The 12,201-nt window shown below is 40.2% G+C and overlaps 1 protein-coding gene across 1 annotated transcript in view; it reads left to right on the forward strand.

Moving 5' to 3' along the window:
• The window catches only part of LOC122804407 (melanoma inhibitory activity protein 2-like), a 1,673,436-nt gene that overhangs the window by 1,276,352 nt on the left and 384,883 nt on the right, over positions 1 to 12,201 (forward strand). Inside the window, exon 18 of the mRNA XM_044074238.1 lies at positions 5,522 to 5,671. Within this exon, the coding sequence (XP_043930173.1) occupies positions 5,522 to 5,671 (150 nt within the window). The remainder of the gene's footprint in view (positions 1 to 5,521; positions 5,672 to 12,201) is intronic.

The following is a 12,201-nucleotide window of genomic DNA, read 5'->3' on the forward strand; positions in this document are numbered from 1 at the left end:
ATATATATATATATATATATATATATATATATATAGTCTACTTTAGTAGACTGACATTTCACTAACCAAACACTAAAATTTCCTGGACGAAAGGACCGACAAGTTCAGAAGACAGACGTCTGGGACACCGACGTTTCAAGTGAGGTAAGTAACTGCTTGGCCATCCTGTTGAACTTTGCCCCTTACCCCCCGCGGTAGTGTGATCTTGGAGTTGGTATATTTAATTAGGGGGGTGTGGAGGGCAAAGCCCCCCCACATCAATGGGTTTACTTTTGTTTCATTAAGTTTTTTTTATTCGGGATGGCCAAGCGGTTACTTAAAAACCACCACGGGTGGCAGGACTTGGTTCAAAGGATCTAAAATGTATCCAACTGAAGAAAATCAGGAGCAAAATAGCTGAGAGGTATCCAACAACTTTTATTCTTATAGAAAGATGAAAAATCAGTCAAGCGCTTTCGCCTGGTTCCTACCAGGCTTTATCAAGATGAAGAACCTTTACAAAACAGAATTGTTAAATACTACTTGAAATCAACAACTAATTAGTTCAAATACAATTAAGGTTGTTCTAATTACAGATTTAAAGCACCAGTGACATCCGTAGTATCAAATCTAGCAACAAGCTAGTGAGATTCATTGCACAAATAAATGTTAATAAAAATGCTTGAAACATTTGCGAAATTGCATCTGGACGAGCTCTTAAAAGTATTAAACATGCAGATAAATAAATAAATAGATAGATAAATGAATACAATCACTTGTCATATTAAAAACAGGTAACAAATAATAATTCTATTATAATTTTTTATAATTAAATAGGGCCTCATATTTCAGCAGACAACAGTATAGATTGGTGCTGCAGGAGATGTATATGAATGAAATTCATGAATTATTATTTGTTACCTGTTTTTAATATGACAAGTGATTGTATTCATTTATCTATTTATTTATTTATTTGTCTGCATGTTTAATACTTTTAAGAGCTCGTCCAGATGCAATTTCGCAAATGTTTCAAGCATTTTTATTAACATTTATTTGTGCAATGAATCTCACTAGCTTGTTGCTAGATTTGATACTAGGGATGTCACTGGTGCTTTAAATCTGTAATTAGAACAACCTTAATTGTATTTGAACTAATTAGTTGTTGATTTCAAGTAGTATTTAACAATTCTGTTTTGTAAAGGTTCTTCATCTTGATAAAGCCTGGTAGGAACCAGGCGAAAGCGCTTGACTGATTTTTTATCTTTCTTAAAGAATAAAAGTTGTTGGATACCTCTCAGCTATTTTGCACCTGATTTTCTTCAGTTGGATACATTTTAGATCCTTTGAACCAAGTCCTGCCACCCGTGGTGGTTTTTAAGCTTTGGATTTTGTTTTGCAAGCGGTTACTTACCTTGCTGAAAAGTCGGTGTTCCAGGTGTCAGTCTTCTGAAGTTGTTGGTCCTTTCGTCTCGGCCAAGACGTCTGTTTACTGAAGTAGACCCATATATATATATATATATATATATATATATATATATATATATATATATATTATTGTTTTTAATACTGTTTTGTTAGACTGTCTCTTTAAGTGGAAGGCAGGTTAATTGCAGCTGCATTCCAGGTTGGTCACATGGTTTTACTTTTCATTCTTATCTGTTTGAATTGCTCAATGCTTGCTTGGATTACTCTTCTGTGAGTATCCACATGTCTGCTGTCTGCCTGTCTGCCTTTATCCCCCACCTCTAGTTAGCAGATTTGAGGCTAAACAATTTCTTAAAGGTGTCTTTCACATTAGTCCTCCCAGGAAACCTATACCTCCTCCCTTAGATCTTAATTTTGTACTAGTAAATCTGACTCTTCCTCCTTTCGAGCCAGCTTCCCTTCAACATTCCTCCTGGAAAACTGTACTACTAACTTTAATTGTCTGAGCTCCAAGCCCTTATGGTCTCTTCCCCCTTTATAGTTTTCCATAAAGACAAGGTTTCCTTGTATAACAGTCCTTCTTTTATGCCCAAGCTAGTCGATGACCTATCACTCAACCAGTTTATTCCTTTACCTACCTTCTTTCCTTCTCCCCAGAATTTGAGTGAGAAGGTGCAGCACACCCTGGATGTGCATGGACAACTTAGATTTTATTTAGACAAGACTAAAGCTATCAGGAAATAGGCAATCTTACGTTTAGATGCTTGTTGGCCAAAAAAAAAAAAAAAAAAAAAAAAAAAAGCTATCAGGAAATCATACCAGCTTTTTGTTTCCTATCATCCCAGGGCCCGATAGCCCATTTCCAAGCAGACTATTTCTACTTGGATTTCTAAGGCTATTTCTTTTTTGTTATGTGAAACATGGTAAGCGCCTTCCCTCTCCCCATAAAGGTTCACTTCATTGGTGCTGTGTTTTCAGCTGGTGCTTTCTTAAAGGGACTAGATATTCTATTCTTGAAGCAGCTACATGGATTTCTATGCATACCTTCAAACATTACAAATTGGATGGCATATGTAAGTCTAGAGCAGGTTTTGCCAGAGCCATACTCCATGGCTTTCTGGAAAGCTCTACTGCTTCATCCTCCACCCTCACCTCATGAGCTTTTATACTATCCCTCATGTACAAAATACTGCAACAAATGAATAGAAGGGTATAGAGTAGTTAATTAAAATCTTACCATAATGATAGATGTCCTTCTCTTCACTCTTGCAGTATTCCAATCCCTCCCTCCTTCGTCCTGTTTTTTTTTTTTTTTTTTTTGATAATATACCTTGGATGTTCATACCCTACTTTCCTTAGGGTTGTTTCTTCCTGCAGCATTCAGTTCTGAAGATGGTGCGTGTGTGTACATCACTTTTATGGCTGAGGTATGATTGCATCCTACGTGTGACGTACCACACACCTTACAGTAGATTAAGTCTTTTGTATACTGGACGACTTTGGGTGGCCTACGGCAGGGATCTCTCCCCATATAAAGAAAACTACAACAGTGAACAGAAGGACATCTATCGTTATGGTAACATTTTTCACAACTATTCTGTCTTTACTTCACTGACATCACCGGGAGTAAAAAAAAAAAAAAAAAAAAGTGTTACTGTGAATGAGTCAGACCCTATCTGTTGTAGCCGAGAAAAGGAGGAGAAACCGTGGCTGCCTGCGAGTTGGCTGTATGTAATGGGCGCCCTTGTAAGGAAGGAGATAATCAGAAGCCCCAGCAGCCGCAGGTTTGCAAATGACTAACACTGGCTATGTTGTTAATTCTATTCCTTCTGATAAAGATGGTAAAGCTTTTGATAAGTTTGGGGGGAAAGTATATGCTTCTACAGTTTAGATTTTTCAAAATTCTGAACTGCCACTCTCATATGTTAGAGTTTATCCTAATTGTGAAAGTATGAAGAATGTTTTACTTCAGTTTCTGCTTGTGAGAAAGAATCTGCTATGTGTTTAGTTTGTTCGATTTTTCAAATCACTGCTTATTGTTTGAAACATGTTTGACTGTAGATACTTCTTCCAGGACTGTCACTGGTAGCATTTTAAGGAGGTATACCAGGCTGCATTCTCAGAACCTCTCAAAAGATGTCAGAAATGAAATTTTGAATTCCCTTTTGGATACAGATTTAGTGTTTGGACACACTGCTGCAGAGGTTATCAAAAAGTGTGATGGGAGAAATAAGCTGATTCAGGGAATCTCAGATTTTTCAGCCCTCCTCCTCTAAATTTTCCAAGGTATTTTCTGCTGCAGTTAGAAACAAAAAAAAAAAAACAGAGAAACTAGTGATCTTGAAACTTCGTTGATGAGCTCGATGACATTAATTTCCAAAAATCATGAAACCCAGGTTGTTTTCCAAAGCAACAAACTTTTATTCATCACAGACAAGCAATACTCAGTAACAAAATAAACAGTCTCAGCAAAATGTTAGTAAGCAGACATTTCAAATGCAGTGGCAAGGAGTCCACACTGGCAGTCCCTTTCCCCTACCAGAAAGTCTAAATCTTCAATTCTTTGTTTGGCAACAGATTGTGACAGACATTTAGATCCTGAATGCAATCCATCTAGGATGCAAATTGCAGTGGGAGGAAATTTCTCCATTCCTGATGATTCCTCCTCATCTGTCAGGCCAAACGCCTCTGTTTCTTCTTGTCCTCCACCATATTCCATCTCAGGGAGTAACAGAAGCTGTTCCTCCTCTCCAGTTAGGAAAGGATTTTACTCAAGAAAGTTTTTGGCAGCAAAGAAAGAAAATTCCTCAAGAGTTTTTGGCTGGCGTGAGCTGTAGTAACTGCAGAGTCTGTTCCAAGATCGGAACTGAACCCATCTGACCCATCTCTCGAGGATAAAATGAAGATTGACAACATCAGATACATCACTTGTAATCTTTCCAGTTATTGTCAGTGAAACATTACACAGCTTGTTCAAATCCTGCCTGCTTTTAAACCTCATTCCTCTTCTGCATGTATTTTTCCCATATTTTTTTTCTTTGTAATTTGCTCTTACCTTTTTCTAGAGATCCTAATTCCAGTTGTTTTATCTCTGTTACTATAGTCATTACTTCTAGTGAAGTTGATTTAAACTTTGATTTCCATTTTCTATTAATTGCTTTTTTGGCAGCCACCATAATTAGACTCAGCAACTGTACTTTATTCTAATTTTATTTCCATTCAATGTTGTCTGTTCAATGTACCCTGATTGTGTAACTGCTGTGTACAGCACCCTGTTTATCTTACTCGGAGCTGTGGGGAAGTCAGAATGAAACCTTCCCTCAATGGGACACCAATTAATCTCTTGATGTACACACATTGGTTCCCTATTAAGTAAGTGAATGCTTAATATAGCGAACACTGTTTAATCGACAGCTAAATGATGAAACTGCAAAATCCCAAAGACACGGAACAGCGATTTTTTATTTTTTTTTCCCCAGGGAAAACAAATCACTGGGCCGTTTTCAGGACTTTGCCATTTCCTTCACTGTGGTGCAGTTTTGGAGTTGGTATATTTAAGTAGCGGGAGGTGTTTTTTTTTTTTTTGCGGACCAGCGATCGCTGTTCCATTTGTTTGGAATTTTGTATTTTGTTTTTTTTTTGGGTCGATTATACAGCGTTCGCTGTTATAATATAGACCCCACACATTCACATGTACTCTGTATGTGCACTTGCATACAGTCTATATTGTCACTGTTTCACCTATAAAAAACACATCTTTGAAATTCGGGGGCAGCCGAAAGACCCTTTTGAACATCCATGTGGATACAAGGAGGACATGAACACTCCATACAGAAAGCACCTCAGGCAGGAGTAAAGTTGTAAAATCAAGTACTGATTTATTGTTTTGACTAAGAAAGCTTGTCTTAATGTAGCTGATAACAGCACTGCTCTTAAATAATCTTCAGACATATGGACTGTGCTCATTATTAGTTCAAGATAAGGCTGCTGTTAGGCTCAAACATTTTAATTCATTCTTACAACTTTAATCCACAGTTAGGGCCAGAATTATAAAGATAATATTTAAAATGATGTTTTAAAAAGCAGGTAATACATGTAGTGCATTTGAACTTTTTAGGAACAAGAGGTGCAGTAAACTATTTGGATCATCCTCCAGTTGAAAGTGGAGAACAGAGCTCTGACAGATTGTCTGATCATCATGGTGCTCACTCCGATAGTGGATCTTTGTCTCCTACATGGGAAAGGCAAATCTCTGTACCACTGACAGGTATAGATTATTTTATTCTATTTTTATCAAGCTAGTTTTAGCAATGGCACATTAAAACAAGTCTTATTTTAAGGTATAATAAATGTAGATGAGGCATTAATATTTGACTTGAATAATGTTCAAAATGTGGTTAATCTTAAACTGTTATGGGCAAAAGTGCAGTGTTTCTAAACAATGTAGAAAAATAAATTATGCTATGGAAGTTGAGTTTTGAGTTTTCAAATGAGGAGATTGTGTTATGTTAGTGAAGAAGAGTTATTGAAAATGAAAACTGTTGGTTGAGAAGAGGAGGCATTAAAACTAACAAGAAATGGTACTGAATGGTAAAAACAGAAAGAAGTAAAAGCAGCATGCAGAGAGATTCAAGTGCATTGAGGACTGGGAAAAACAGCTTGTTTTCAGATAGAAGCAAAGAAAGGAGTGAAGTTATTTTTCAAGAACTCTACTGCTGGAGGGTCAACAGTGAACACAGAGAGGAAATTTATTTCATACTTTGTTTCGTGAACAGTGAATGTGCTGATGACATTACTTTTGTTAGACTATATCTGAACTAACATGTCATCTCCAGAGTGAAAGAGATGGATTCACTAAGACATAGTAAGCTTCATTATAACTAGTCATTTTCACTGAGTGAGCTGAAAGCAGGAGCTCGCTAAACTAACAAAGTTTCTTCTAAAGTGCATTTCTTTTTCAGTCTGTATCCTGTAGCTTTGTTGATCATCATTACATAGGGCTGTCACAGATAACATACCCATCATCATAGCAAGCTTCAGCAAGATTAGGAATTCCTGAAACTGGACCTCTGACAGCTGGATTGGGACAGGGTGCAAAAGGAGCATTTGCACTGGCTCCATGTCAAGGACCCCCCATACCAGTGACTCAAAAACAGCAGGTTTAAGTGTACCTTTTTTAATCTGTATGAATCCAAATGAAAAAATCTCTCCCTCTCTTTTTCATTAAACATATCTGTCAGCTAATTATTTGACTAGTACTGTAACTGTACTAGCTAAATAATTCCCCTACAGCATTCCATTAAAATCATGAAAATTTTAAACTGGAGGTGAGAGATCATGATATTAATTAGCATGACTTTTCATTTACACCCCACACACACAGTAACAGCACATGAGTGGCCAACAATATGTCCTTTTACAGTACACTTAAGCACATGAGATTGATTGCTGTTTGCAACCAGTCGCATTGCTTTCTTGGCAATTTATAGTCATATGACTAGAGACTACTGGAAGCTCCATATATTCAGATCTTTTGGGACTGTTTTCTCTTGCTGGTATGTATTTTTAATTTCTGGCAGGAAACCAGACAGAGCTGTGGAAAGTGGTAACAGTAGACACTACTTACAGCAGAATACATTTTTAATTATTTAATGTTACTGCAAGTGACATGTGACTGGGGTGTCTATAGCAGCAATTTATAAAATATTACTTTGGCTATTGAGGTAATAATACTCTGTGAAAGTGTGAAAGAAAGCAAAGGGCATTTAGACTAATCAAAATAAAGTGATCATTGCAGTGACTTGATAGGGAGCAGAGAATTCAGGTCTATATTAGATCAGTGAAATGGCATTACAGCGAATGCCGTTTCACTGACACATATAGACTGAAATCTGAAAATAGCAAAGGTTCAGGTCAGAGATTTTTTTCCCAGAGAAAAAAATTGCTTGGCCTGAGCCGTGACATTGCCCTTTACCCTGCTGTAGTGCGATCTCGGTGTTGGTATATTTAGTTAGAGGGATGTGGGGGCAAAGGTCCCCACTTTGTTTGAAATTGTGTGCATGTGTTTTTAGTGCAAGCGATTTCTTTCCCAGGGAAAGAAATTGCTGTTTTGAATGTTCGTGGTGCAGTGAGGTTGCTGATTACATGTCGATGAAGAGGCCTTCAATGGAACGTCTCTTCGAGCATTTACTATAGACCCGAGAATTCTGTCTGAAAGTTGCAATCCATTATTGTGATCATTTGTTCTTTTCGAGCAAGACATCAGATATATCTGTGGGCATTAATAGACATACACACTGCCAACAGTGCAGTACATTTTTTTTTTAATTTATTTATTTTTTTCTGTTTTTGAAGCAGTTGGGATTGGAATGGGGGTGCTTTGAGCAGAAAGTGAAACAAAAACAACTCTGTGTTATATTTCATGACTTTGGCAGTCAGACATTCACAGGTGATTGTCTCCCAAACAGGCAGCCACAATTGTCAATATATGGATGAAAATGAAGGGCTTGTTAGGGTATTGACAGTAAAGTCATTATTACAGTGCTTTGGTTGGAGGTGGTGCTTACTGTCTGAAAACTGCAAGGTTTGTACTTTAGTCACAGACTGACATCAGAGAGCTACACAGAAAGTGGCTATTATGAGGAGGAAATGAGGTAGGGTATGTATGAAAACACAAGGTAGTTATGTGAACTTGATAGCCTAAGGGCACTGTCTTTGTGAACAGGAGGTTGAATGTTGTAACGTAAACTACTAATGCCTTTTTGTTCCCCTGTGGGGCAGGCTATCAAATGCCACTAGTGCCTTTACTCAATCTCTGATGCCAGGAATCACCCCTGACCTCCCCTGGACCTTACCAAAACGCTGTTGTTGCATGAGAGGAGACTGAGGCGGACCAGTGCAACATCATACTCGGACATAGTGATTTTACTTGTATCCTGTACCCATTTCCTCACCCCAATACCTGATTTGCAGTGATGCAAGGCCGTTATGGCTGAGAATATCTGTCTGTGCCTACTCATGTAATGTGAGCATGGGATGCATACTCCATTTACTTTCATCACAACTGCACATCGGAAATGTGCACAGAAAATGGATATTTTGTTTGGTGGTTCAGGTTTTGTATGAAAGCAATGGGCAGTTACATAGGTTCATAGGTAGGTACTAGGCTATATGCCTGAGGGCATTTATAAGCCTATCCAGAGTGTCGGCTTTCGCCACCCCATTGATTAATTAACTGATCCTCTGTCAAGCAGAGCCAGTGAAGTGATCCTAGGGCTGTATTTTCTGTTACCCATCCACTCGTCAAGATTTCTCTTGAGTGTTAGTGAAGGGCTCTGCCTAATGTAGTTTGGAATTTTGTTCCAAAGCATGGGGAGTCTCTGTGACAGGAATCTATGCCTCCAGCATGTTCTGTTTATTGTTGTGGTGAGGTTTAGTTCACTAGAGCACATGGCTTGCAGTGACTTGGATTTCTTTAGGTGGAGCATGTCCATCAATTCCGAGTTGGACATGGCTTTGTAAGTCAGGCAGAGAATCACCTCTGTGTAAGCAATTTGCCACTGAGTACAGCCGGAGTTTTTTCAGTCGGGCTGCATAGGACATATGTTTAAGGCCAGTAATCCTTTGGTGAGGTACTTTTGTGGTCTTTCCAGCTGTTGGAAGTGTCTTGTGAGGTACATCCCAAATGGGGCATTGTACTCTATGATGGGTCTAATGAGTGACAAGTAGAGGGGCACTATAACCTCTTTATTTCTAGATGCAAACACTTTAGTAATTAGATTGGCCACATAGAAGAATTTCCTAACTACTTTGGAAATATGATTGTCAAAGGAAAGATCACTATCTACCTGGGTCCCCAGGTCTCTTATTACCTCTTCTGTATTAAGGGGGCTGTCACCTATGTGGTAATTCATGGGTGTTTTGTTCTTCCCTAACGAGATGACTATGCGTTTTTGGGCATTTAGTTTGAGGCCATGACTTTTGACACCAGGTGTCCGTCTCAGTAAGGCCCTTTTGGAGGATGTCCGTGTCAGTTGGAGAGTCAATTATGGCTCCCAGTTTGCAGTCATCGGCAAACTTGGTTAGCCATAGTCCTCCTGTCTTTGCCTGTACTTCTGAGAAGTATATGCCAAACAGTAGGGGTCCCAGGACCTAGCCTTGCGGGACACCACTTGTGACTGGTTTAGAGTCGGACCTGGAGACCGTTATTCTTACCATGTGAGTTCTGTCTGTAAGCCAGTTGGCAACCCATCTCATGACACAGGGGTTTATGTTCAGGCTGGTGAGTTTTTCTGTAATACCCGAGTGGGGAATGGTGTCGAAAGCCTTGGTGTGGTCAAGCTAGGCTGTGTGAACCACCTTTCCCTCGTCTATGGCCTTGGTGACTGTCTCGAAGAAGTCAACCAGGTTTAGTAGGCATGATCTGCCCTTAAAGCCAAACTGGGTCGGGTCAAGTGTTTGGAGGTTCCCAATGTCTTTGTTAAAGAGTTCCATGATAATCCACTCCACAGCCTTGCAGACCAGGCTAGTCAGGCTTATGGGGCGATAGTTACCATGGTCAGTTCTGGCCCCTTCTTTGTGGGGAGGAATAACCATTGCTGTGCGCCATTCTATGGGCATGTAACCTGTGGAGAGGCTGAAGTTGAACAGCGTGCTTAGGTGGGGGGTTAGTTCATTCTGTAGTTCGTGCAAGACGCAGCCTGGGACACCATCTGATCCCATTGACGCTGTGTTTTTGGCTTTTGAAAGGGCTGTTTTCACCTGTGCATCTGTGATTTTTGGGGCACTACACTTTTCCGGTATTGTTGTGGGCCCTTTTGGGGATGAGAGGGGGGGTGAAGTTTGCACTGAATCTATCTGCCAGGATGTTGGCAATATCAGTAGGTTCAGTATATTTTGTGCTATTTTACACTAGTTCAGTGCATATCTGCAAGTTGCCACTTAGATTCTTAACATAGCTAAACAAGGCTTTGTAGTTATCTTTTGAATACTTGGCTATTTTTCTTTCGAAGTTAGCCTTGGATGATTTCATGGCGGACCTTAGTTTCCTACTGATACTGATCAGGAATGTCTTTCCTTCTTGGGATTTGCTTTTTTTTTCCTGAACTAGTTTCATCCTTCTGTTGTATAGCCTGTTTATGGCAGGGGTCCACCAAACTGGATTTCTTCTCTTAGAGTAGTGAGTCTTGGTTTTGATAGGGATGGCACTATCCATGCATCCTTGTAGGTGCTCATAGAGTGCATTTGTAAAGGTTTCTGCATCTTGGGCAGCATTATCCTTTAGCATGGGGGCTGTGAAACTTACCACCTCTGTCTTAAGTAAGGTGAAGTTTGCTTTAGAAAAGATTTTTACTGTTGTTTCCTTAGTTGGGGGTGGTGGTGGGGTGTGGACATCCAGAGTGATTAGTTTATGGTCTGATCTAACCAGTGACGGGTTGACCTCCGGTGTGGAGCACCTGTCGTCCATGTTGGTGATGACCAGGTCCAGTATGTTTTCACCTCTGGTAGGGGAGTTTACCAGCTGATCCAGAGCATTTGAGTTGATGAATTCCAGGAAGCGCTGGGCCTGGGAGTTTGTACTCGAGTAGTTTTCCCAGTGAATGGTAGGGTAATTGAAATCGCCCAATATCAGGGTGTTCGGTAGGACCTTCATGTTTTCCAGTGTCTCCAGAAAGGTGGAGTGGTGGTCCTGGGTCATGGAGGGTGATCTGTAGCAGGCCACAATTTGCATTGCAGATTTGCCCGATGTTAGTTGCACATGGATAATCTCAGAGGTATCATGCTGCGCCACTAACCTGGAGGTGTAGGTAACCTTGATGAATATGGATACACACCCTCCTTTTGTGTTTCGGTCCATGTTTTGTGGCCAAAACGTGTAGTATGAGTTGTAGCCCAGTAGTGCTGGGCTGCTGTATGGAGCCTTGAACCAGGTTTCAGTTACTGCACAGATATCAACGTTCTCCATACTGAGGAGTGCTTCGAGCACGTGCATTTTGAGATTTAAACTCTTGGCGTTGGGTAGCATAACCCTCAGTTTTTTGTTAATTGTGCTGTTTACGGAGGCGGGTTTGACTTTTGATCCTTGCCTAAAAAAGGCACTATGGGGCAGCAAGAGCCTTGGCCAGTATTCGAAAGCCTAGGGGTGACAGGTGCAAGCTGTCTCTTGTGAAGCAACGCGGCTTGTCGAGCATGTCGTCCCAGGCTGACAGACACTGGATCCCCTTTGAATGACACGAGAAGCTTAGCCAATTGTTGAAATTGATCATTTTTTCTTTATGCTGAGGTATTATTCTTGGTGAGGGCAGGATGCTACTCAGGGCCAGGGTTATACCAGCCTGGGCTACATGATCAGAGAGCTCTTCCATGTCTCTTTTCATATAGTCCAGGGAGGTACGTCGCAGGTCATTCACACCAACATGAACAATGACAGAGTCATATTTGTACTTGTTCTGGAGTGACCTGAGTGCTTGTGTTATGTGGCGGATTCTAGCTCCCGACAGGCAGCTAACAGTAACCTTCTGCTTGTACAGCCTTGTGAGTGGGACGTCAGTGTGCCTGACTATAGAGTCACCTATTACTAGTGTGTTAGGTATGTTATTTCGCCTTAAGGGTTGTGATTGTGCGGCACACTGATTTGTTTTATATGTTTTCTGGTTTGTGACGGGAGGTGCACGTTGTTTGGGTGTCTGCTTTGGAGGTCTCTGATGCTTTTGCAGGTTCTTATTTAGAGCCTTTGAGTATGATTTTGTGTATTTATGTGTATTTTTTGTCAGTGCTGTTTTAGTAGGTCTTTGTGCG

The sequence above is a fragment of the Protopterus annectens genome, chromosome 6.part0 (genome assembly GCF_019279795.1).
Source record: "Protopterus annectens isolate FY-2018-M chromosome 6.part0, PAN1.0, whole genome shotgun sequence".
Taxonomy (NCBI): Eukaryota; Metazoa; Chordata; order Ceratodontiformes; family Protopteridae; genus Protopterus; species Protopterus annectens.